We start from the raw sequence: 25464 nt of genomic DNA, 5'->3' as shown, positions 1-25464 counted from the left end.
AAGATAATACCATACAATTTATTCTACAGTCTTAGCCACATATGTTGAACTGTTTGTTCCAACTTAAAAAACCTGAACAGGGATCAGGTATGGAAAATCTCAACCTAAAATGTGAATGTTTCAGACAATTATACAAAACTGAAAACAGGAATGTTAATTGAGAGCGTGTTACAACTTTAACTAGAGTGGTTGCTGCCAAATGCAAGTTATAATGTAAGTTTCTGGATTTTTAGTAATAAGATTTATACTTAATAAGACAGTAAGCCATACCTATTTACTGTTCCACATACACATACCCTCCATAAATATTGGAATATATTTAGTAAACTTCAACTTTGTCGTTTTGGTTGCAGATTCATGTAGCTCCGGGCCAGTGTCACATCAATAAATATGTCTGACACATTTTAGGACATGTGCATAAATATCTTCAATTTTTGCTTATGTATTGAAAAAACTTCACCTTTCTTTCAGTAATTAAAAATGTCTCATATTAGAAGCCATATGAGTGCATGTATTCATACTGTATTTACAGGTCAAAATGCTTTTGTGGACTGTGGGATGTTAGCTTTTGTTCAAGACAAAGTTTTCCAAGACTTTTTAGTTCAGAAATACATTCCTTTCTTTCTCCTCCTCATTGAACTTTTCCCAAATGTATCAGGAGTTGTATACATCGAGAGAAGGTGGGTGAGGTAATATCTTTTATTGAACCAACTTCTGTTGGTGAGAGAGACGAGCTCTACATAGAGCTCTTCTTCGGGTCATCAAAGCACTGTAATTCTGTTACAATCTACCCAAATACTGTGATGTACTATTTAATTACAACGTTTCCAAAAAAAGCAAAACTAAAGTTCTGTTGCTGCACATATCAATTAAATATGTTCAGTTTCTTGTAGTTGAGGAAAGGCAGATTTTCCCATTTGCTAGTGGTTGTTTTTGAGCATCTCAGTCAGAGTAGCTAATTGAATAGTGACTTCATGTTTCTCTTGGAAGAGTTAATTTGAACTTTTTTTTTTTTTTTTAACCTTGCCTCAGTCACATGCACAGATTGATTTTAGTAAAGTTAACCATAAGCTGCTGCACTGTATAAATTTTTCACTATAGTCATTACTAAATTTAGTAAAACAATATATTTGAGTTTTATATTTTACAATTTAAAATACACTTAAAAATTTTCCAGTGTAGAGGTTCTTGGTGCATAAAAATAATGGGGTAAATACCAAAAGTAGTGTTACGTGCTCAAGCCATGTGTCAAAGATTGTAAATTGCTGTGAGTTTGATGATGTTCTTCCCCATATCTTCTAGAACTTTTTACAAGAAGGAGAGCCAACTTCTGCCCGATGTGATGACTTGGCAGCACTAAAGAGTAAGGGCTGCTCTCCAGGTGAAATAGAAAATCCTAGAGGTACCAAAGGAATCCTCAAAAATAAAGAGGTAACAAATCGTAGCAAAGGTACTGCAGAAAAGCTCAAACCAGAGGACATTACCCAGATCCAGCCACAGCAATTGATACTGAAGCTGCGAACAGGTATGGAGATATTAATTCTCATTTTCATATAATTTTTTAGGCTTTCAGTATTTATGAATTTAATATTTTTAATGCTACATACATCTTTCTGCAATAATGATGATTGTTGCTAGGAAGCGCAGCAATTTGAAGAAGAGCAGTCCCATCTCTGTAACTTCAGGCGCTCAGATAACCTGATGAATCAGAGAAAAGCTTAGGTAGATGGGTGTAATTGACACAGAACATTGATATAAAAACAAAAGATAACAAAGAACATGTAGGGTGCTTGCATTAGTAAATGTTTTCCTACGAAAAGACTAGTTTACAGGTTAAGACAAAATTGTCCCATTGTGTAGTGCTTTTGACCTGTCATCCTGGAGCATGTCCATCTGGAAAATAGAGTAGTAGCCTGTCTTGAATTGGTTTTTCAATGAGCAGACTTGAAAGGCGGGATTAATTTAAACGGTGAGTGGCTAAACCATCTCAGGTTCGCAGATGACATAGTGCTGATAGCCGAAAATACAGCTCTGCTTGATAGAATGCTTAAAGAACTGAATGCGAAAAGTAGTCAAGTCAGATTAAAAATGAACTGGTTGAAAACTAAATACATGAGATCAGATGTTCTTCCAAGAATCCAAATAACTCTTGGAGGAGAGCACATCCAAGACGTTGATAAATACGTTTATTTGGGCCAGGAAGTCAACATGTGCCACAATCAGAAAGGCGAACTGTTGCACAGAAAAAAAGCTGGATGGTGCACATTCAGTGACATCAAGGACATCCTCCAAGGAAAGATCAGCAAAATAACTCGTGCGAATCTTTTTAACTCGACCATGCTTCCAGCGGTGTTGTGTAGCAGAGAAACATGGTCACTGACAAAGACTGAAGAACATCAACTGTCACACACAGGGCGATGGAATGAACATTTTTGGGCATTTCTCTCTGCAATCACATCCCCAACAAAATAATGTTGGAAGCAGGCTCAGCAAAATACGGTGGGCAGGACATGTGGCCCGACTCAGCAATAACAGATGGACCGCAGCGATATCCGAGGGGTATCCACGAGAACAGAAACAGCCATGCAGTTGGCCTCCAAAGAGGTGGGATGATTTTCTAACAAGGAGATATGGACAAGCATGACAAAGGATGGCCAGCGCAAGAGAAGATGGGAAGACGTGTGTGTGTGTGTGTGTGTGTGTGTGTGTGTGTGTGTGATCGGCTCAGTTTCAACTGATGAAGGACCAACAGTCTATGCAGTCTACGCAGATTAATAATAAAAGGGAGGGAAGATGGAAAAACACACAGAATGAAAAGTTATGAGAGCATTGCTGTCTGCCAAAGCACTCTGTGCCCAAAGGCTGCACTAGTTGAGAACTAGTTTTTGAGGTTTGTAACCATGAGAGCAGAAGCCCAGCAACCAGATTTGCAGATTTTCATATAAGATACCTTGTTCTTGGCCAAAGAAGTGGGTACAGACCTAGGTGAATGAGCACAAACCACAAGGTAATTGTGTAGCCATTTTCATCCCTGAAATAGAGACTTGGCTCCTTTTGAACAGGAAAACAGAGTTCTTACAAGAGAAAATTATAATAGTACTCCAGAGATCTAGGAATCTGGTAGGGTCAATGAAAAGTCTTGCCATCTTTTGAATAAAATGGAGAATTGATTTAGGGATCAGCTCATTCAAGAACTACTTTATCTGGGTAGAACTAAAGTTAGGATTCTAGTTGAGACAGTTGCAAACTAAAACTCTGCAAGACAAAGTAATGACTGCCAAAATGAGACTTTAAAAGTCAGATGGAAGAGAGAAGCTTTGTGAGGGTTTGAATGGTGGCTTCATGGGGGTTTGTGAAACTAAAGTGACATTACCATTGCAGGTGGCACTTTGACTTGAAGCTTCACATTGGCAATAACTTTCAGGAAGTATGAAGGGAAACAGTCAGTGTGTCTGTCTTCCTGTGAGTTTCAGAGCCTCAAAGGCATGGCCTTGGCCTGTGAGTAATTTAAAATAGTCGAGAAGAAACTAGAATTGACTTGTATGGCTCATGAAGGGGAATTAGATTTCACTCTTAACACCATTAGTAAAAGGTTTTCCAAATCCTTCTGTAGCATCTTAGGGTAGAATCTTCCCAAGACTTTAGAATATCAGTAAGGTCCTGAGTGTAGCCCTAAGTTCCAAGTGTCAGTTTCTGCACTTTCAGGCAGAAACCTTCACGTTGGTAGGGCCTGGGTATACAGGGCTCTAATGAAGCCTATCCAGATCTAAGGGGGGACAATCTGCCATTTGTAATAATCTTGGAAACCATTGGTTACTTGGCCAGAGTTGGCAGTGGAATTCTAAGGATTAGTTTCACTGTGAGACACTCAGTCGACTATATTCATCCTGATTATCACTACAAAAGGTTTTTTTTTTTTTTTTTCTCCAGCTGATAATAGCTCACCTTAACTGATTATTCTTGTTATAGTTGGTATGGCAACACCCATTTTTTCAGTGTGTGTGTGTGTGTGTATCTTCCTACTGTATTTTCCACTGCATGCATCTGATGAAGTGGGTTTTAGCCCACGAAAACTTATGCTCAAATACATTTGTTAGTCTCTAAGGTGCCGCAAGTACTCCTCGTTAAATTCTTCAGTGTTTCTGCAAAAAGGAATCTTGGAATAAGTCTTTCATCCTTGAATTTTTTCATTTAAAGGGGATCTATCTTTGTTGGATTTTTTTTTTTACATGTTATATAAGCTCATCCCATGTTTTAAGACTGTAATAAGTAATCGCAACAGGGTGAGATAGGGATGAAAGGGTAAACCATCTCTTAATTTCCTTTAAGTTTTTTTTACCTCTTTAATTTCAAATATGCATAGTCTTTTCTGTTTGTGTGTTTTAGTGGTATAAAAGACATTATTTGTTGAAATTAATATGTAGGTCAAGATTTCAAAAGTGACTACTGATTTTTGGTGTCACAGATTTTCATGTATTAAACATAAAACAACCTATAGGGACCTGATTTCAAAGAGTTGGCCTTCAGATCTTTCTGAAAATCAGGCTTCTTTAAGGTGTTTCATATCGGACATGCAAAATTGTTAGTCACTTTTGAAAATCCTGGATATATTAATTTGCAGTTGACCACTTCCAGTTATAGAAGTAACCTTATTCATGGTTGGGGTGAACCTTTTTTTTAGGACATCGATGAAAGACCTTCAATAAAGAATTTATATTTCTTGTCAGTTCGGTTACTCTTCATTTTGTAATGAATGGGGGTTATTTTTTGTTGGTTTAGGGGAACCACAGACATTTTCATTAAAATTTAAGAGAGCTGAAGACTACCCCATTGATCTTTATTACCTTATGGACCTCTCTTATTCCATGAAGGATGATTTAGAGAATGTGAAGAGTCTTGGTACTGCTCTAATGAGAGAAATGGAGAAAATAACTTCAGATTTTCGAATTGGTAAGAAAGGATTAATTATTTCTGGGTGTGGGAAAAGGGAAAAATCCCATTTGTAGATTTAAAATTGGTAAAGTTGAATTTACTGATGTGTTTTTTGATTGTCTGAAAAATAATAGAAGAAAAATGAGCAATATTCATATTATTGCTATTCTTCTAATAAAGTACAGTTTAGAAACTATTCCAAAAGAATACTCGGAATGTTGAGGGGAAAAACTGAAATTTTTTGAATTGTGCACTATTCAATCATGATTATATATACTAGAATTACACTCTGACTGAGGGGTTTTGTTCTGTTTTAGGATTTGGCTCCTTTGTGGAGAAAACTGTGATGCCTTATATAAGTACCACACCAGCCAAACTCAGGAACCCTTGTACAGGGGACCAAAACTGCACGAGTCCATTTAGTTACAAAAATGTGCTCAACCTTACCAGTGAGGGAAAGCTGTTCAATGAACTTGTAGGTAAACAACACATTTCTGGCAATTTGGATTCTCCTGAAGGTGGATTTGATGCAATAATGCAAGTTGCAGTTTGTGGAGTAAGTGTATATCAATTTTCATTACTACTATATTAGATCAAACTATTTTAATGCAATCTGAGTGTCTCGCTGTTGTTGACCTGAAGTTTAAAAACAGATCTACATTTCACTTTACCAACCAAGACTGAGAGATTTATCCTTAGGGCAGCGGGTGTTGACACAGCAAACAGAACTGGAAGCATGCACTTATATTGTATAGTATGTACATTCCACTCACTGAAGGGCCCTACTGGGAAATTTGAAATTAGGAATATGAGCCCTGTTTGGAATGGAGGGCAGTCCATGAACATTCTGTTCCCAGAAGTTTCTGTAAAAGAAGACTCAAAATCATGAAATCTTTGCGGCACGTGGATGTTTTTAACAAGATTAAACAAGTGTTCTCAAATGACTTTTACATGTAAAGTACCCTTCATAATTTTATTTTAAAATATATGCAAAACACTTCTGTGTATTGCACTTTTTTACAGGCTACTTATATTGAGTATATGGAACTTAACTCTCCCCTTTTTAATTTTTGCTACTTTTGGTCTATGGACCAGTGGATTCAGAGTTCAAAACGTTCACAAAGGAGCTTGCAAAACACTTGCTCACAAAACTTCCTTGGTTCCTCAGTAGTTTGTCCCCAGTAGTTGGTTCGAGTTTGGTCCGGGCACAACTTTCTACACTTTTTTTCCACCCCAGCCCACCCCCCCCTTTTTTCTGTCATCCTTATTTAAGTAATTACAGCCTTAATGCCCAGTAGAGATAACAAAAGGAAAGTGACATCTTAACTGTATAATAACCTTCTCTTCCTTCCTACTCACCACACTCAGAAAATAATAGGAAGACCTCTTACAAATAGAAATATTCTAGAAATCTTTACTTAGAAGCAAATGTAACATGTCATGCCACCAGCATTCCGGACATAGAAATGAAAGTACTGTATGTCACACAATACTTCTCATTTAAAACACTTCTAAAACCACCAACAAAAAAACCTTCAGTACAGGCCATTTCAATAGTGACACGCCAGCACTTTATTGATGTATGCAACCATTGGGTCTACACCTGAAGCTCTAAGTTAACCGTAATACTATAAAATAAACCTGAGAGACTGAAATGTGCCGCCTTCTCATTCTGTTATTTCCCAAACAATTTCAACTAAAGTCATTGATACTGATACACACCTGCACAATGCAAAATTCCAGAACACAAGCACAAGCTATTGCTTTTTTACAATATCATTGTATTGTTAAACTATTAAGTCAGAGTTGAGGTTGCTGCTGTTATTTAAAGGAGAAGCCAATGCATTATTTTAGAATTGCAGCTTTAACTATGAATTTTCTGAGATTCTAATGAGTATTTTGCCTTTTTCCTCTCTCCGTCTTAAATGAATTAGGACCCCAATCCTCTAACTTCTGTAGATGGCTGAGAAAGTTTACAGGATTGAGCCCCATATTTGTAGGCTCAGAACTCTGCTGCGCCCAATTTGCAATGGGCGGAATAGAGACGAGAAGAGGGGATGTCAGGGATCTAGTTATAGCTCCCCTGATTCTCTAGCCTGTTCTGTGCTGGCTGTGGAACTTGTGCAGTTTAGGACAGCCTAGGGGATTCTTTAATATCCACTAGTTGATAAGGGTCCATCTGACTATACGGGCTTGCCAGAGCACACTGTGCACTTTTACCCCAAACATGCTCTCTATCATTGGGTTACAGGGTAGTGATATGGGAACTGGTTATGTCGGCATTATGTCTTACGGAAACTCCACAGTTGGGGTGATATGGGCAGTTTCTTCATCCTTTGTGCCATTCAGGTAGTGCTTAGAGAGCAGAACAGACAAGAGTCTAGGTCAGAAAGTGTTTTGTTCTCTGATGAAAGGTGCTATACAAGTGCTACTGTTGCTGATAATATTACAGGACAGACTTGAACAAAATATGTGCATAAACTAACTAACTTTTTAAGGCTTATTTTAGGGTTTTTTTGAATATTTGTCATGTCTGCCTTCTTGTATTTAAATCTAAGTGTATGTTGCATTGCTTTAATCAAATTAGTGGGGGGGAGATTAGTTTTTAAAAGAATGAAATAAAAATCATAAACCTTTTGTCCCCTAAGACACAAATTGGATGGAGAAATGTGACCCGATTGTTGGTATTTTCTACGGATGCTGGATTCCACTTTGCTGGAGATGGTAAACTTGGTGGAATTGTTTTACCAAATGATGGGAGGTGTCATCTGGAAAATAACATGTACACAATGAGTCATTACTATGTAAGTCTTCATACCTAAACCAAAGTAAATTAATAAAGTTTAAGGTCAGAAAGGGATCATTAGATCATCTAGTCTGGCTGCCTGTGTATCACAGGCCATTACGTTTTACCCTGTTCCTACGTATCGAGGCTAATAACTTGTTTGGCTAAAACATATCTTCCAAAAAGGCATCCAGGTGTAACTTGAAAAGATAGAGATAGAGAATCCACTGTGTCCCTAGGTAGTTTGTTTCAATGCTTAATCACAGTCACTGGTTTAAAAAAATTGTCTGATTTCTAATTTGAATTTGTCTGGCCACTGGTTCTTGTTATGCTAGATTTAAGAGCCTTTTAATAGCTGGTATATTCTCCCTGTGAAAGTACTGCTACACTGTAATTAAGTCACCTCTCAATTGTCTTTTTAATAAACTAAACAGGTTGAGCTCTTTAAGTCTCACTGTAAAGCATTTTCTTCAGCCTTCAAATCTTTTTTTGTGTTCTTTTCTGTATCATCTCCAATTTTTCAAATTTTTAAAATGTGGCCATCAGAACTGAATACAGTATTCTAGTATCTCTCTGACGCTATATACAGAGGTAAAATTGACTCCCTACTCACTTGTTTACACATCCAACGCATCACACTAGAAGCTCATGTTCAGTTACTTGTTGACTGTAAACCCTAAATCCTTTTTAGAGTTACTGCTTTCCAAGATGCAGTCCCCCAAACCTGCAGGCATAGCCTGCATTCCTTGTTCTTAGATGTGTAACTTTTCATTTGACGATATTAAAATGTACTTTGTTTGATGGACCAATGACTTCCCTGTCCTAATCACTATTTACCATTCTTCTTTCCGTGATTGCACATGTGCACACCACTTCAAGTGTGCATGCACCCAGTGCACCAGCATCAGAGATCTTTCGCTTAGCCGTACCTCTCTCAGTGGCGCATGCATCCTCTGCTGCCATGTGCTGCTCTGCCATGTTATAAAGGATGGAGCCAACCCTTACTCCCCCTCAGTTCCTTGTTACTGCTCATACTTGGTAGCTGGAGTGTGTTAGCTTGCTTTGGCAATGTTTTTCCTTTCAGGAAAATTATTTCTAGAGTATATAGTTGGTACACGTTTTTTATAAAGTTATAGTTAGTTTAGTGTAGGTTTCATTTTTTAAGAATTTAGTAGATCTGTCAGTTCCCGCTTTTTTCTGAGTACTGACACCTGGTACTGGGGAATGCCTCGTTCTCTGGGCTGTATATCTTGCATCAGCTGCAGGAAATCCATGTCAGTGAGTGACCCTCATTTTTGATGTATGAAGTGCCTTGGTGAGGATCACGTCCAGGACAGGTGCCAGATGTGTAAGGAATTTAAGCCCAGAACCAAAAAAGATACAGAGGTGAAGCTTTGTCACTTCTTAAGGTGGCTGTACGTTCCAAGTGGGCAGTATGCATGTCTACTTCTGTCAAGAGTGCTCCATTGTGGTGTCTCGGCAGCACTCTCCTCCCCCAGGACCAAAAAAGAAACACTGGTGGGGTACTTTAAAGGACTCTTCCTCCAAAAGATCAAGATCCCCAGCACTGACATCCAGTAGGTATGCTGGGGAATAGGGTAGAGTGTCCTCAGAAAGAAGGCACTCCCCAGTGCCAGTAGTACCTCATGAAGGTTCATGGATTCCAGCACTGGGGCCTGTAGCATTATGACTGACCGCTGCTGGAGCACTGTACCAACCCCTTCGATGCAACAACAGCAGCATCAGGTCAGCCCTCTTGGTCCAAATCACACCCAGAAGCATGTGATGTGGTGTGAGATCTCCAGTGCATTTCAGTACCAGAATCTGTGGTGGTGCAGGAGTTGCTGATCCATTACCAGTTGATATGTAGTCTTTGCTGCACTTACCTACCACTGTTGTTCAGATTCAGTACCTACTTCAGACCATCTGGCACCTCCTCGCCAGACACCATCAAAAGGCAAGCCCAGCATGCTGTCCCTGTTGCTTAAGTCTTTGGAGACGCACTGCCAGACCTTGTCACTGTGTGGTACAGCACCTCCCTGGTCAGGAGACTCGGTGTCTTCTTCCTTAGAGTCCGAAGTAGGTTCTTATGCCCCTCAATCTTGGGATCAAAGGCATTGTTCACCTTCAAGAGAGTTGCGCTCCTGGTATGCAACAGAGGGTCCACATTGGTCCAGAGACTTGGTTCCCTACTTGCGCTAGTAGGGGTTGGGGGCCCCATGCCCTACCAGTGGCCATTTTGGAATCCCTGGGGGTTTCCTCCCATGCTTCTCCCCAAGAGAAGAGACTCGGGACGTTGTTCCCAGTGCTGATGTCAGTACCGAGTGAGACCAAATAACCCTCCTGGAGCCTCCTGTAAAAGAGGTTGAAGAGACTCCTCCTATGTAGTCACCTCATTACTGAAATGATGCAGTGATGTCTGGGGTGTCCTCTCCTCTGCAGGATGACTACAGAGCATATGAGAGTGACCTCCTCTGTGGACATACAGGTGGAGATGGTGCAAGAATCCTCCCATAGACTGGTGGACATACTGGTGTCAGCAGCACCTTCCCGTGTAGCTCTATAAGGTTTCTATAAAACCATATTGACTGGTATTAGTATTCCTATATTTTAATTATTTATTAATTGAATCCCAAATCACCGTTTATCTTATTTTGTGTGGGATTGATGTCCAGCTGACTGGCCTACCATTACCCTGGTCATCCCATTGCCTTTTTTAAATGCTGGCACAATGTTAGTACTCTTGTGGAATTTCCTCATTATTCCAAGATTTATTACAAATTAACATCAGGTGGGTCAGAGATCTCTTCAGCCAACTCTTTTAGGACTTTCAGGTGCAAGTTATTCAGGCCTGTTGATATGTAGCATGTAATATGTTTAAGACAAGAGTGTGGTAACAGCTATGCTTTTGTGGCTTTTTGGTAAGTAGATAAAATAAAATGTGTGTAGATAATTAAATACTCTATTGGCTAAAGACAAGTAGCTGTAAAAAGTGTGTGCATGTACACGTTCCCAAACACATTTTACGTAGATTAAAATAAACATTTTGTTTAATACAAGACTACATTTGGGTCACAGTTTGTTTCGTCTTTAAATGGATAAAACACCACACAAGGCTAATGGTTTTGATTAAGTCAAAAGTACTATGAAACATGATAGAATATGTGTTTGAGGACATTGTTAGCGATTAAATCAGACTTTATAGAAGTGTGAAGATTTGATTTATATTTATTTTATATTATAGTCTTGTCTAAAATGTGCTTATACCATATTCACCTGCTGGTAGACAGTCCTGCCTCGAAGGGTTTTGTGGATATTTTGGTTTTGGGGGAGTTTTTTTTGTTTGTGTTTTTAAAAAAGCTTGCCCTTTAACTAAACTATTGGTGTCTGGTTGGAAGCCTGTGCTTTTTAAATTCAAAAAGCAATTTAATATTATGTAAGATTTAAAAAATCCCCAGATTGTTCTGTATCTGCTAAATTTGAATTAAGTTTCATGTCTAATTTTACAGGATTATCCCTCCATTGCTCACCTGGTACAGAAGCTTAGTGAGAACAACATTCAGACAATTTTTGCTGTTACTGAGGAGTTTCAGGCAGTTTACAAGGTAAACAAAAAAAAAAAATCACATGAGAGAAGCTTCTGTTGATTATATTTTTCCAGACAGTTGAGAGGCTGATTCTGATGATCCAGTATGCATTCATCAAAACTAATGTGATTTGAAATTAAAATGTGTATGAAAACGAGGGACCATGAAAGTGATTTTTGCCATGTCTGCTAATTACTAAGCACTCTCTTCTTGAGCAGTTGCCTGTCCCAATATAAAACCTACCAGTCTGCTTTTATTTTTCAAGCAGAAAGTGGGATTTAATCTTTCTTAATTTAGGTTAGAAATAACAGTGCAGGATCTACTTTTTGCTTCAGAATATCTGAGGGGCATGGAGATGCAGAGTCAAAGGAGAATTGTGGGAGGGGCAGAGCTGAGCTTAAGGGGAAGGAGTTTTGGAAAAGCACATAACTCTTAAACATGTTTTAAAACTAGTCCCCTCAATACCTGATTTAGAGAACTTGAAAAGGTGGGTTTGCCATTATTTGTATTTTATGATTTTACCAACAGAACTAAAATAATTTTAAGGAGAATATCTTCCTTTTTTATTCAATCAAAAGATTGCATAATTTTGTTTCCAATAGTCCAGTCACTGTTTTTTTTTATTCCTTCAAGTTACTGAAACTATTGGCAACGTTTTTGTCTTGGTCTTGGGAGTTGTTCCTGACTGTATAAGGTAGAATCTCAGAGTTACGGACATCCCGGGAATGGAAGTTGTTCAAACTCTGAATGCTCATAACTGTGAACAAACATTATGGTGGTTCTTTCAAAAGTTTACAGCTGAAATTGACTTAATGCAGCTTTGAAACTTTATTATGCAGAAGAAAAACGCTGCCTTTCCTTTATTTTTTAGTAGTTTACATTTAATACAATACTGTACTGTATTTGCGGGTTTGTTTGTTTGTTTGTTTGTTTGTTTGTTTGTTTGTTTGTTTGTTTTTTGGTCTCTGCTGCTGCCTGATTGCATGCTTCGGGTTCCAAATGTGGTGTGTGGTTGACTGGTCAGTTCATAATTCTGGTGTTCATAACTCTGATCTACTGTATCTCAGTGTACATAATAAAGAACCTTTTAGAGGTGGGATTCATATTTGTGTAAAAGGAATTTACACTTTCTACTTTTAATATTAAAAGGAACTGAAAAATCTGATCCCAAAGTCAGCAGTTGGAACTCTCTCTGCAAATTCCAGCAATGTGATTCAACTGATTATTGACGCCTACAATGTAAGTTTGTTTTTAATTCACATATATTGGCATCAGTTTCTAGAGAAGCCCACTGAGGTATGCTCTTTTTTAAAAACATTGTGAATGGAGTAGGAGATGGAATGTTGATAATTGCATAATCTTGTCAAATTCTGATGAAAAGTGCACAGCTGTATATAAAGATTAGCATTTTCTCTACAAAAAAAAGACTTGACTTCTCTTTTCAAACCCATCTAACGTTAATTGTGTTTTCTTGCATCTGATGTGATCAAGAGGACATGCTTATTTTTCCCTGCATGATCTTTTCTTATTGTAAGGAGAGGAAAGAAGCTGTGCTTTTCTTCACCGCAGCAACCTTTATGTTTAATAATGTTTGAGCCATGTTGTTAAGTTCTGGAGGGAAGCTACCTCTGGTCCTTAAATGATGATAGTAGTACTTCAAAGAATAGTGAAAATGGGTTATAACAGAAGTAGTGAATCTTTGGGGAACTGGTAAGAAAACACCCTGGGGTGAGAAAGGACTGATAAAACCTAATGACCCTGCACAGAACATTCTGAAAAGTGTCTTCTAATAAGGATAATGTGTGTGCAGTTTTATTCCTTTCCAGATTTTGTTCTCCTTTACTGTACTGGAGGCTGGTGTGTAGAGAATGTATTTTTGGGAAAGTCTCTCTTCAGGAAATGCCCATTTAATAGGCTCCACCTTTATTTGTCAACTCTTTTAAAGCTAGATGGTAGTTTATTACTTAACTAATAACTAATTTTTGTTTTAGTCCTTGTCTTCAGAGGTTATCTTGGAAAACAGCAAGTTACCAAAAGGAGTAACAATCAATTATAAATCTTACTGCAAGAATGAAGTGAATGGCACAGGAGAAAATGGCAGAAAGTGTTCCAACATTTCAATTGGAGATGAGGTAATTGTTCTGTTCAGTTGAAGTATATAGTACATATCTGACAACATACATTTTTAATACCTAAAGAATTGAACAAGACTGCAGATCTCTGTAATATTTTACTTTTTAATAATTTAGACAGAGCGCCTTTTAGTACTGATGTAAGAATCCATTTATTTTGCTTACAGGTTAAATTTGAGATTAGTGTAACTGCTAACGAGTGTCCAAAGAAAGGACAAAATGAAACCATTAAAATTAAACCACTGGGTTTCACTGAAGAAGTGGAAATTAATCTTCAGTTCATCTGTGAATGTCAGTGTCAAAATGAGGGAATTCCTAATAGTCCAGTCTGCCATGAGGGAAATGGAACATTTGAGTGTGGTGCTTGCAGGTAAACAAATTGACCTTTTATTCTTTTTGGCAAACTGAAAATATGAGCACATAGTTTCTTTAATTAGGCTTGCTTTTTTTTTTATTTTGGGCAGGTTGGCTGGGAGAAACATTACAGTGCTTGGTCATCTTAGGGCCTTACCCGTGTTGAATACTAACTTGTCTCCAGAAATAGTTCCACTAAAATAAGGGGAATTATTCATGTACTAAGGCACTGCCAAGCATGAGTCAAAGTATCAGAATCTGGCCCTTCATGAGTTGGTCTTTCAAAGAATATGGAGGCCTTACTATTTTTCCTGTTTCCTTATTTATATTTATACCTTATTTATAAATGTTAAGACCCATTTATTATGAAAAATACTGCAAGGATCAAATAAAAATGGAGCGTAAATTATAATCTTGTGAGCTTTAAGATTGACCTAATTTTTACCTTTGAGACATGAAGTCTGGATTTTCTTCCAAGGAGTTTTACAATGCATTTTGTAGCTTCTTGGCAGGAGTGCCTGACAAGCTGGCACCAGTTGCTCAAGACCAGTGATGAATGAAAATTCAAGGCCAATCAGTATTAACAGACAAGGCTTTTAAGATGCTGTGATTTTCCTCATTCGCTTTCTTTATTTTATGTATCCTTAATGTTTGAGGCTCTAATTATGTAGATATCTTCAATTTTTACATGTTTTAAAATCCCTTAGGCTATATAGACCTATGTGTTTATATGTATAATTGAAATTCCCTTTCATTAATTATATTTGTAGTGTTCACTACAAGTTATGGAAAGTAAACTAGAAACCAAATTCTGCTTTATTACACCAGTGAAAGTCGGACTTAATTCTATTGGCTTTACTGAAGTTGCACTGGATTTTAAAAGATCAGAATTTGGCCCTAGAAGTGGGCCAGTTAGACATCAACCCGATAATCCCAGTTTGGGCGCTTCATTTTCAAAGAAACCTATAGCTAAAATAAAGATGATTCCTTCTAGAAAACCAGGAAGACAACCTGACAATGTGGCTCAACTCCTAAGAATTTCACCTTTAGGGAAGTAGGATCCAATCTCTCAGAGAGTAGTGAACAACACTGGTATCTGGTTAATACATTCCAAACATTATTTATACGCAGTATTGTCCTAGCTAGGTTGGTCCCAGAATATTAGAGAGTCAAGGAGGGTGAGGGAATATCTTTTATTGGACTGTCTTCTGCTAGTGAGAGACACAAACTTTCAAGCCTACACAGAGTGCTCCTTCGGGTCTCGGGAATTACTCAGAGGGTCTGTCTACACAGCAAAGAAAAAACCGCAGCTGGCCCATGCCAGCCAACTCAGGCTCATGGGTCTCAGGCTGCAGGGCTGTTTCATTCTGGGTTTGGGCTGGAGCCCGGGCTCTAGGCTCGCACCCTGCAGGGTCCCAGAGCCCAGGCTTCAGCCTGAGCCCAGAAGTATACACAGCCATGAAATAGCCCTACAGTCTGAGCCCATGAATCGAATTGGATGGCACAGGCAAGCCACAGATTTTCTTTGCTGTATTAACATACCTAGAGTGTCACAGCTAAATACAAGGTGCAACAGATTGTTTAGCATAAGCAGTTAATTCATGTTTCAAGGGATCATTCAAGGTGATGTGGACCATTAACACCTATCCTGTCATGGGGTGGGGGAAAACTGGATTAACCACTTCTGCTAAGTAATCTGCTCCACCTTGTATTTAGCTTGACACTGAGGCCAGGTCTATACCAGAAAATTAGGTCAATTTAACTGCGTCACGGGGTGTGAAATCCACAACCCCAAGTGGCATTGTTAAACTGACCTAAGTCCCTGTGTAGACACCAATAGTGCCACCGTAGCATTATAAGTGTAGACATACCCTAGATCTGTGGTTCTCAAAGCCAGTCTGCCACTTGTTCAAGGAAAGCCCCTGGCAGGCCGGACCGGTTTGTTTACCTGCCGCGTCGGCAGGTTTGGCCGATCGTGGCTCCTGCTGGCCACGGCTCACCGCTCCTGGCCAATGGGGGCTGCAGGAAGTGGCGCGGGCCAAGGGATGTGCTGGCCGCCCTTCCCGCAGCCCCCATTGGCCTGGAGTGGCAAACCGCGGCCACTGGGAGCCACGATCAGCTGAACCTGCGGACGCAGCAGGTAAACAAAGAGGTCTGGACCGCCAGGGGCTTTCCCTGAACAAGTGGCGGACCGGCTTTGAGAACCACTGCCCTAGAGTACATATCTGAGGGCTGGTCTACACTAAAGCTGTAAATTGACCTAAGTTACGCTACTTCAGTTATATAAATTGTGTAACTGAAGTCTATGTAACTTGGGTCGACTTAGTACGGTGCAGACACCACTGTATGTTAACAGGAGACACACTCCCACTGACTTATCTTCCGCCTCTCGGGAGAGTAGAGTACAGACGTTGATAGTTGATGGCAGAGCGCTCTCCCTAGTTTATCTTCACCAGACCCACTAAATCAATATGGCTGCATCGATCGCAGCAATGACAATTTAGCCAGAAGTATAGACAAGCCCTGAGGCCTGAAGAAGAGCTCTACATAAACTTGAAAGCATGTCTCTCTCACCAACAGAAGTTGGTCCAATAAAAGATATTACCTTACCCATCTTGTCTCTAAACATTATTTTTAAATTTAAGAAGTTTTCAACCCCTTTTCCCAGCTCCCTCGTATGCAGTTATTTATTAAAGACGAACAGCAATAGACATTGATTTTAATGGAAAGATTTCAGGAGCATATTTAATGCAGGACCTGATTTTTGTCAGGATACTTGTCAAGGTTCCTTCCACACTCTGAACTCTAAGGTACAGATGTGGGGACCTGCATGAAAACCTCCTAAGCTTACTTTTACCAGCTTGGGTTAAAACTTCCCCAAGGTACAAACTATTTTACCTTTTGGCCTTGGACTTTCGCTGCCACCACCAAACGTCTAACCCGGTTTTTTATTAGGAAAGAGCCATTTGGAAACATGTTTCCCACAAAAATCCTCACCAAAACCTTGCACCCCCCTTCCTGGGGAAGGTTTGGTAAAAAAACTCACCAATTTGCATAGGTGACCACAGACCCAAACCCTTGGATCTGAAGAACAATGAAAAAGCATTCATTTTCTTAAAAGAAGAATTTTAATAGAAGAAAAGGTAAAAAGAATCACCTCTGTAAAATCAGGATGGTAAATACCTTACAGGGTAATTAGATTCAAAACATAGAGAATCCCTCTAGGCAAAACCTTAAGTTACAAAAAGACACAAAAACAGGAATATCCATTCTATTCAGCACAGCTTATTTTCTCAGCCATTTAAAAAAATCATAATCTAACGCATATTTAGCTAGATTACTTACTAAATTCTAAGACTCCATTCCTGTTCTGTTCCTGGCAAAAGCCTCACCCAGACAGACCCAGACCCTTTGTTTCTCCCCCGCTCCAGCTTTGAAAGTATCTTGTCTCCTCATTGGTTATTGTGGTCAGGTGCCAGCAAGGTTATCCTACTTCTTAACCCTTTACAGATAAAGGGTTTTTCCTCTGGCCAGGAGGGATTTTAAAGGTGTTTACCTTTCCCTTTATATTTAAGACAATACTTTATATGGAATTCCCTTTGAAGTCAGTGGAAGTGGTGTGTGCACTGAATGCTTGCAGATTGGGGCATGTTTCTCTAACTGGTAAGCATTTGGAAAGGGGGAGTCCTCAAGTATTACCTGCTTCACTTGCTTTTACTTTTATACATCACTGCCACTGACATCTCTGACTTCACATACAAAGACTAAAAGGATAATGGATTCAGTATTAAGAATAGTTCCTTGCTCTTTTCTACACTTGAATGATTTCCTGATGAAAGCTTCATCTCTGGTATAAGTGGCTCTCAGGTGTGTTTCTGATAACCATAAGAAACCACCTTTTATTCATAAAAACTTGTTCCTGATTTTCTGAAGTGCTGAAAACCCATCACTGCAATTGAAATCATTGGGAGCTGCAGGTGTTCAGTACCTCTGAGAATCCAGACCTCGAATGCCCAGTGTCCAAGTGAGAATGTTTCCTTGAGAATGCCCAGTGTCCAAGTGAGAATGTTTCCTTGAGAATGCCCAGTGTCCAAGTGAGAATGTTTCCTTGATAGAGATTAAGTGGGGTAAAGGGCAGTATAGCCATGGTAAATAGCCACTGGCACTACTTTTATATTAAAATAATAAGTAATAATTATCTCTTTTTACAGAAATAATGGCTACATAGCCATGTTGTCATAGGTTGCAGCCCTCAGCTTTTCACCTGGAACAAGTAAACAGTTGAGAAACTGCTTAATGGCACAATTAGGTCCTAAGGATGGTTATACTTAAGTCTCAGCTGGTATCTAGTTTGAACCTCAAACCATTCCCTACAGAAACAGTGACTACTGCCTTCTATCCTGTTGAATCTTTTTCTTGTATATATTATTGTATGTAAACATTTTCAGTTCACATGAGTTTTACCCAATTTAAATCTTAGGCATATATTTTTCCTCTAGGTGTAACGAAGGACGTATTGGAAAAGAGTGTGAATGCAGCACAGATGAAGTAAATAGTGAAGATATGGATGCTTACTGTAGAAGAGAGAACAGTACAGAAATATGCAGTAACAATGGGGAGTGTATTTGCGGACAATGTGTATGCAAGAAAAGGGAAAATACCAATGAAGTCTACTCTGGCAAATATTGTGAATGTGATAACTTCAACTGTGATAGATCTAATGGCTTAATTTGCGGAGGTGAGAAATATAGTTCATAGTTTTACAAAACTTTGCAAATATGTTACAGGGTGAGGCTGACAAATTTGAACAATGGCTAGGTGACTTAGAGGATATGATAAATGAATATAGAGCCATTTGAATCTGGCCTGAGCAGATAGTGTCTGAAGATAGTTACCTAATAATATAATGGCCATCGGTCTATAGTATGTGCTAGTAGAAATCCTAACACTTCAGATTAAATATCTTCCCTGCCATCACAGCTCCAGTCTGTGATGTAAAGTGAATTTGACAAAAGCTGTAAAATGCTATGAGACCTTCAAAAATTTAAATACTTTTTGTCTTTTAAAAGGAGACCAGAATTTATTGTACATCTCATAAATCTGACACCAGGCAAATACCTACAGTATGTATTAATATAAAATGATAAAGTAAATTATAAATGATGAAAGGAGCTGAAATCATAAATCAGGTTTATTTGAAAATTTCCAGTGCAATATTTGAGGGAGAATTTTGCACTTGTTTTTACTACATGCCCCATCTAAGAAATGTTAGGTGGATCTGACAAGATGGGTGTAATAAATGCTGAGTCAAGTATCTTGAGACTGTACTACTACACTGTCTTACTATAACCTCTATCAGTACAAAATGAGCTGGTAATCTTAGCCCAGATACTAGTGGATATTGTTCACATTGTATAAACCACTGGTGACTATTTGGTATCCTTCTGAGCAGCCTCAGAAGAGGCCAAGGACTTAATCAACTGTGAAGAGTAACTGACCTTTTGTCGTGAGACTTAAGCTCTTCTAAAACAAGGTTGAGGTGCAAATTATGTTGTTTACCATAAGTTTGTATAGTGCCGAGTAGAATAGGGTCCCAACCTGATTGAGGCATCTAGGCTACTAGCATGATATAAATGTTAAATTATTATTAGAAAGAGGTTGCACTGATGCTGCCAATATGCTGATTATCTATTGTGGGGTGAGGGCTTCATTTTATAATGGTCTCCATGAGTGACCTTTCACCAGCCTTTCCGGTTCTTTGGTTGTGGTTTTGTGAGGAGGGAAGAGATATGTCTTTAACTTAAAAAAAACTCTCTCGAAGGAGGCAACATTAGTTCTACTTATCATCTTTTTATCTTTGCATAAGTCAGTTTATATTTCTAATATTCCCTGATGGCAAACATTATTCAAAGTATTTCTCGGTGCCACAAAATGAATATTTACTTAAGTTTACTAAAATATCTTTTTAACATGCAGGAAATGGTGTTTGCAAATGTAGAGTATGTGAATGTTACCCCAATTTCACTGGCAGTGCTTGTGACTGCTCTTTGGATACGTCTTCATGTATGGCTTCCAATGGGCAAATCTGCAATGGAAGAGGAACCTGTGAATGTGGAACCTGTAACTGCACAGATGCCAAATTCCAAGGCCCCACGTGTGAAATGTGTCAGACCTGCCTTGGTGTCTGTGCAGAGCACAAGTAAGTGTCAGTTCAACAAAGGTGAGGCTTTTAGAGATGCTGTGTTTATGTGCATTTTTGGTATTTACATATTCTCAACTTTGAAAATGAGGCCCTTGATATTCATTCCTGCTTCATTCTCATATTCCGATCTGAAATATAGGGATATAATACCCTGGGGCAGTAGGAGGAGATTAAATAAATTTAAGAGTCACAAACACACACAAAAAGTACACAACTTTGACGAGTTATGTTAGCTAAGATCGTTTAGTCCTTAACTTTCTTCCCTTTATATCAGAATGTGATTTGTGATAAATAAAAATCAGTTCAGACTGGCTTTTTTTGGATAATACTCTGTTTATAGGACAGTGACTACTGCATCATAGTTAACCTTGCAACCTGGTTTCTATGTAAAGCCAAAGGTACCCTGGATTGCATCCAGGAGACTGAGTTCAAATCTCCTCATCCAGTGACTGCAGTTAATATTTCTGTGTATTTCACAATCATTATTATTGACTAAGGATTCCTATGAGGAAGTTCTATGGCCTGTGCTATATAGGAGCTCAGACTAGATGGTCCCTTCTTTCCTGAGTATCTATAAATATTCCTAACCTAAGGGCAAGAGACCCTCATTTCATAGATAAGATGACTTTCTTTGCATTGTGTCCGACCTGGAGTGCATGCGCCTTTGATCGAAGATTTTCAGTAAAAGTGCCCATTCAGCCACCACATGTGCTTTATGCCTCCTCATGCCCTGCACTGAAACTATATCGGGCTGCAACAGCAGCCTGTGCTCAGTTCCTTGTCAAGCGCCTCAGCCTGAGATGGAGCCTTTAATGTGCCCATTTATAACTGTTCTGAGTTTATTCTTTAGACTAATTTATTTTCTGTAATTTATTTTATATCTCTTATTTTGTAGAGGTTTGCTTTATAATCCCTTTTTTCTTAAGAGGGTTTTTTTCTTTTTGGATCCCTGTTCTCTTGGGATATGCCAGCATCTCCGGGCTTCAAGTGTTGTCTTGCGTCACACAGTGAAGCCATCCCAGCTCGTGATGGACACTCCCAGTATATCTGCTGTTAGGGGGAGATGGATGTCTCTTAAAAGCAGAGCTATGCAGAATTGAGAGGTGAAACTTAAGCTCTTAATGATGGAGCATTCTCTCCATCCAGCATCGCATCCAAGCCCAGAGACCCCCAATGGACATCAGCCTTTGAGTGAGCATAGTGCTGCATCATCATCCGCACGCTGTACACAAACCTCTATAGACCTAGACAAGAGATCCTCAGAGGACTCGGGGAAAACCCATAAAAAGAAGAATCTCTCTCTTCATAGTTTACTCCAGGAATGCCTCAATCTCCTCAAAACAAGACTACAGTGGAGACCTCATATCCTCCATTGGGTACTGCTGAGGCTGCAGGCTCCATCAGTACTGACCTTGTGCCTAGTGCTCTGAGCTTCTGTAAGGCTAAAGGAACCAAACATGCCTTGGCAATGAGGTCCTCCGTTGTACCACAGTAGCAAGACACTCCAGGGAAGAAGTCTAAGCACTCTTTTTCTTAAAAGATGGTATCTAGAACTCTCTTGGTATTCACCATACTTAAGCTGGTCATCCAGAAGATAGGCTTCTCATATTATCTCAGCATCTACCAAGGATTCATCTTCTTTGGTACCGTTGAACTCCATCAGACAAGACTTACCAGAACAGTCTATACCCTCATTACCAACTGTGGAGCCTGGCTTCAACTCCACACAGTGCCACAGCAGTTTAGAAATTCCAAAGCCTTACTTGTCCCAGATATGTCTGAGCCTCCATTGTTAATGGGTATCTATCGGTACCACTTGATTCTCCAGCATGCCGTGACTTTGGCAGAGCTCCTCTTTTAGATGAGAAGGAATTCCCATCCGATTCTCAGTGCAGGATTCCCCTGCTCACCAATGAAGGGAGCTTCTACCTGACACTTTTAGGGAAAGAGAGGAACTACAAAACTGTGCCCCTCCTTGCTAGTTCCAGCAGCATTGGATACCACCTCCTGTATCTCATGGACCTCCTCAGTGGCCAGACTGGGATCCTTGGTCTGCATATTGACAGCAGTTTTCATGAGCCCCTAGTCTTCAGCTATCCCTCTTCCATTACCGCAAGTTGAAGAATTGTTTGAGGAGCAGGAGGCCAGAGTAGATAAGGAGGCTACTCTGCAAATGAATATCTCCTCACCTTTTCCAGATGAGACTGTTACGCCTCCCCCGCCTTCAAGACCTAGTAAAATATATTGCGGACTCCTTACAGATCCCCTTAGAGGAGGTTAGAGAGTTGCAGTGGAAGTTACTAGATATTCTACAGTGGTGACCCTCATCTAGAATTGCGGCCCTGTGGGATCTGCCAAGACCATTTAGCAAACTCCAGCAACAATATCACCAACATGCAAGCACACTGACACCAAAAAAAAATTTGTGTGGTCCAGTCAAGAACTCTGAATTTTTATATCCCATTCTTCACCTAACTCCCTGGTTGTAGAAGTGGTGACTGAACGTGGCAGACAGCACCCCATCAAATCCACACTTTAGGATTAAAACTAAAAATGTCTTGATCTGTTCGGCCATAAGACCTACTCGTCTGTTACAGTTCAGTTTAGGATTGCACATTACCAGATTCTTATGATGAAATATGATGATAGAAATTATTCTAGGTTTACCACCTTTGAGTGCCTTCCGCCTGAATACTGCAAGCAATTCCAATCCATTATTAATGAACATCAGCTACTAGCTAGGAGCTTGTGGCAAGCCTTGTTGGACACAGTTGACACTGCAGCTTGTTCTGTTTCATTAGCAGTGCTCATGCATCAGCCATCCTGGTTCTAGATTTCTGGGTTCTAAAGGGAGGTCCAAAATATGGTTGGAGATCTTCTCTTTGATGGAGGAAGCTTCTTTGCTGAATCCACCAATTAATCCTTACGTGCCTGAAGGATTCCAGAGCCACCTTGAGATCCCTTGGGATTTATACACGGTAGTGAGGCCATGTGGCCTCCCTCCGACCCAGAGTGGGAGGAATTGGCCTTTGTGCATGAGTGGGTGAAGCCAAGCTTGCCTCGCTCCTCCCACCGGAAGTGGATAACAGGAATGGGAAGTATAAAAGGCAGAGCCTCTGGCTCAGTTACAGCCAGGACGCCGAGGGAGACATATGTCCTATTCACCCCTGACTGCTGACTCTGCTGCCCAGCCCAGTGAGTCCCTTCCTGCCAGGGAACCTGTGCCTACTGCAGACCTACCAGGACTGCTGCTGGCCACCTACCCGGAGCAGATGGAAGATGTCCCATGGTTGCAGGTACACCCGGAGGGGAGGAGAGGAAGTGGCCCAGGAACAGCCGACTTCAGTCTGGCTGTAGCGCTGCCAGAAGCATGGCCAGTGTGTTGTGGCTGGATTCCCCGTTGACTTGTGGCGGACCATTCCACCACTGTTAGGGCCCCGGGCCGGGGCCCGGTGGAGTAGGGTGGGCCTGGGCTCCACTAGACACCCCACCTCTGGATGGCAGCCTCCTCTCACCAGGTCCAGAGGCCTGCATTTGTCGATCGTCCGCTAGAGCTAGGACACTGACCCCTGGGTTTCTGCTCTGTCCCTGCACCAAGGGCCCAGAGCTAATTGACTCCTGGGTTTTTCTCTGCCCCAGCTTAAAGGGCTCAGAGCTTAATTGACTGTTGTGTCTGCTCTGGCCCGTGCAAAAAGGGCCCGGAGATAGACTAAGGTGTTTGTCTGGCCTCTGCTTAAAGGGCCAAGAGGCTATAAACGATTGGCTGCTCAGCCCCGTTAGACCAGTCGGGACACTAATGCCTAACGCTAATTCCCCTGATACTAGGCGGCGGTCCTGATGGCGTGGTGAGGCAGTGTGGCCTCCCTCCAACCCAAAGGGAGAGGGACGACCACCACACCACTACATACACCAACATGTAAAGAAACATTCAAACAGCACAAAGATCCTGTCCCATTCAATTTTCGGGATTTCAAAGTCACACAAAGCTGTCCAGAAAGAAGCGATGGTTTCAGAGAAAGATCTGTCTGTCACTCAACCATCTTTGTCATAAAAATGATAGTTTTGATGGATTGCCTGAGAGTTTGGAACCACCCCACATCACCAAGCTGCAACTACACCATTCTACCCCTCCCCACACACAACTTTGCAGACTGTTGCTCCCATTTTCAACTTGTGTGGGAGAAGATTACATCTGACATTATAAAATCACGTTACTCCATCCATCCCCCTTCTATGTCCCTTTTCAGCCACCCTTCCCATGAGCACTTGCTGAGACAAGACATTTACTTCCTTCTATGCATAGGAACCATAGAACCAGTTCTAGCTCAGCACAGAGGGAAGGAGTTTTACTCCAAGTATTTTTTTGATCCCAAAGGCAGACGAGAGATAGAGATCGATTCTAGATTTAAGACTCCTAAACAACTTGGTGAAAAAACAAAAATTCAGAATAGTGATTCTCACTGCTATAATTCCATCACTGGCATTAGCAGATTGGATCTCGACCTTCAGAACATGTATTTCCATGTCACAACATCCACCTCACGAGAGATTCCTTTGGTTTCTGGTAAGTCTGCCCAAGAAGCATGTCTTCACCTTAAGCTCCTAGAGTTGAGGGCAGTCAGAAATGCTTCTGTTCACTTTCTTCATTAATCAGGGGTAAATCCATAAAATTCATGACAGACAATATAATCTGCATGTTCTACATCAATCATCAGGGTGCGTGGGTAAGATCCCCTTTCCTGTGTGCTGAAGTTGTAAAGCTATGGAGCCAATCACATCCAATTACCTTCCAGGCCTATAGAACATCGATGATCTCAGTAAGCACTTCTTCCAAGATTATGAATGGGGAATTGAACTCGTGAACTCTCAGTCACATTTTTCTGACCTGGTGATTTCCAGAAGTAGACTTCTTTGCCGCCGCCGCCACCAACAGAAAGTGCAAACAATTTTGCCTGAAAGGAGGGTTGGGGTGGGAGATGCTTTCCTTGATCTGTGGGCGAGGGGCCTTCTTTGTGCATTCTCTCCAATGTCTTTGGTATTGAAGGTGATAAACAAGATCAAGCAAGACAAAGCCAAGATAAAAGGGCATTAGACTTTCTTACACCTCTTATATTCATTTAGATAGAATATATGGGCCATAACCTACCTACTGTCCAACATTTCAAAGTTTTACGCAAGGTTCGGAGTTTGGTATAGAGAGACCTCAGCCTGCTTAATACCATGGCAAACCCTTTAAAAACATTTTTTAAAGATACAGACGATAAAGAAAAACAGCTGAAGCATTCGCAAAAAGAAAAGGAGTACTTGTGGCACCTTAGAGACTAACAAATTTATTAGAGCATAAGCTTTCATGAGCTACAGCTCACTTCATCGGATGCATTTGGTGGAAAAAACAGAGGAGAGATTTATATACACACACACACAGAGAACATGAAACAATGGGTTTATCATACACACTGTAAGGAGAGTGAT

General features: G+C 40.2%; 1 protein-coding gene across 2 annotated transcripts in view; it reads left to right on the top strand.

The window, feature by feature from the left end:
* The window catches only part of ITGB1 (integrin subunit beta 1), a 76886-nt gene that overhangs the window by 29120 nt on the left and 22302 nt on the right, over positions 1–25464 (top strand). For both annotated transcript variants that reach the window (XM_038389261.2, XM_038389260.2), the window contains exons 4-13: positions 1303–1525; positions 4780–4950; positions 5250–5488; positions 7581–7736; positions 11227–11322; positions 12454–12543; positions 13296–13436; positions 13604–13806; positions 18290–18528; positions 19767–19989. In XM_038389261.2, coding sequence (XP_038245189.2) covers positions 1303–1525; positions 4780–4950; positions 5250–5488; positions 7581–7736; positions 11227–11322; positions 12454–12543; positions 13296–13436; positions 13604–13806; positions 18290–18528; positions 19767–19989 — 1781 coding nt within the window. The remainder of the gene's footprint in view (positions 1–1302; positions 1526–4779; positions 4951–5249; positions 5489–7580; positions 7737–11226; positions 11323–12453; positions 12544–13295; positions 13437–13603; positions 13807–18289; positions 18529–19766; positions 19990–25464) is intronic.

The sequence above is a fragment of the Dermochelys coriacea genome, chromosome 2, assembly GCF_009764565.3.
Source record: "Dermochelys coriacea isolate rDerCor1 chromosome 2, rDerCor1.pri.v4, whole genome shotgun sequence".
In the NCBI taxonomy this organism is placed as follows: Eukaryota; Metazoa; Chordata; order Testudines; family Dermochelyidae; genus Dermochelys; species Dermochelys coriacea.
This window is presented reverse-complemented; position numbering and strand designations above follow the sequence as displayed.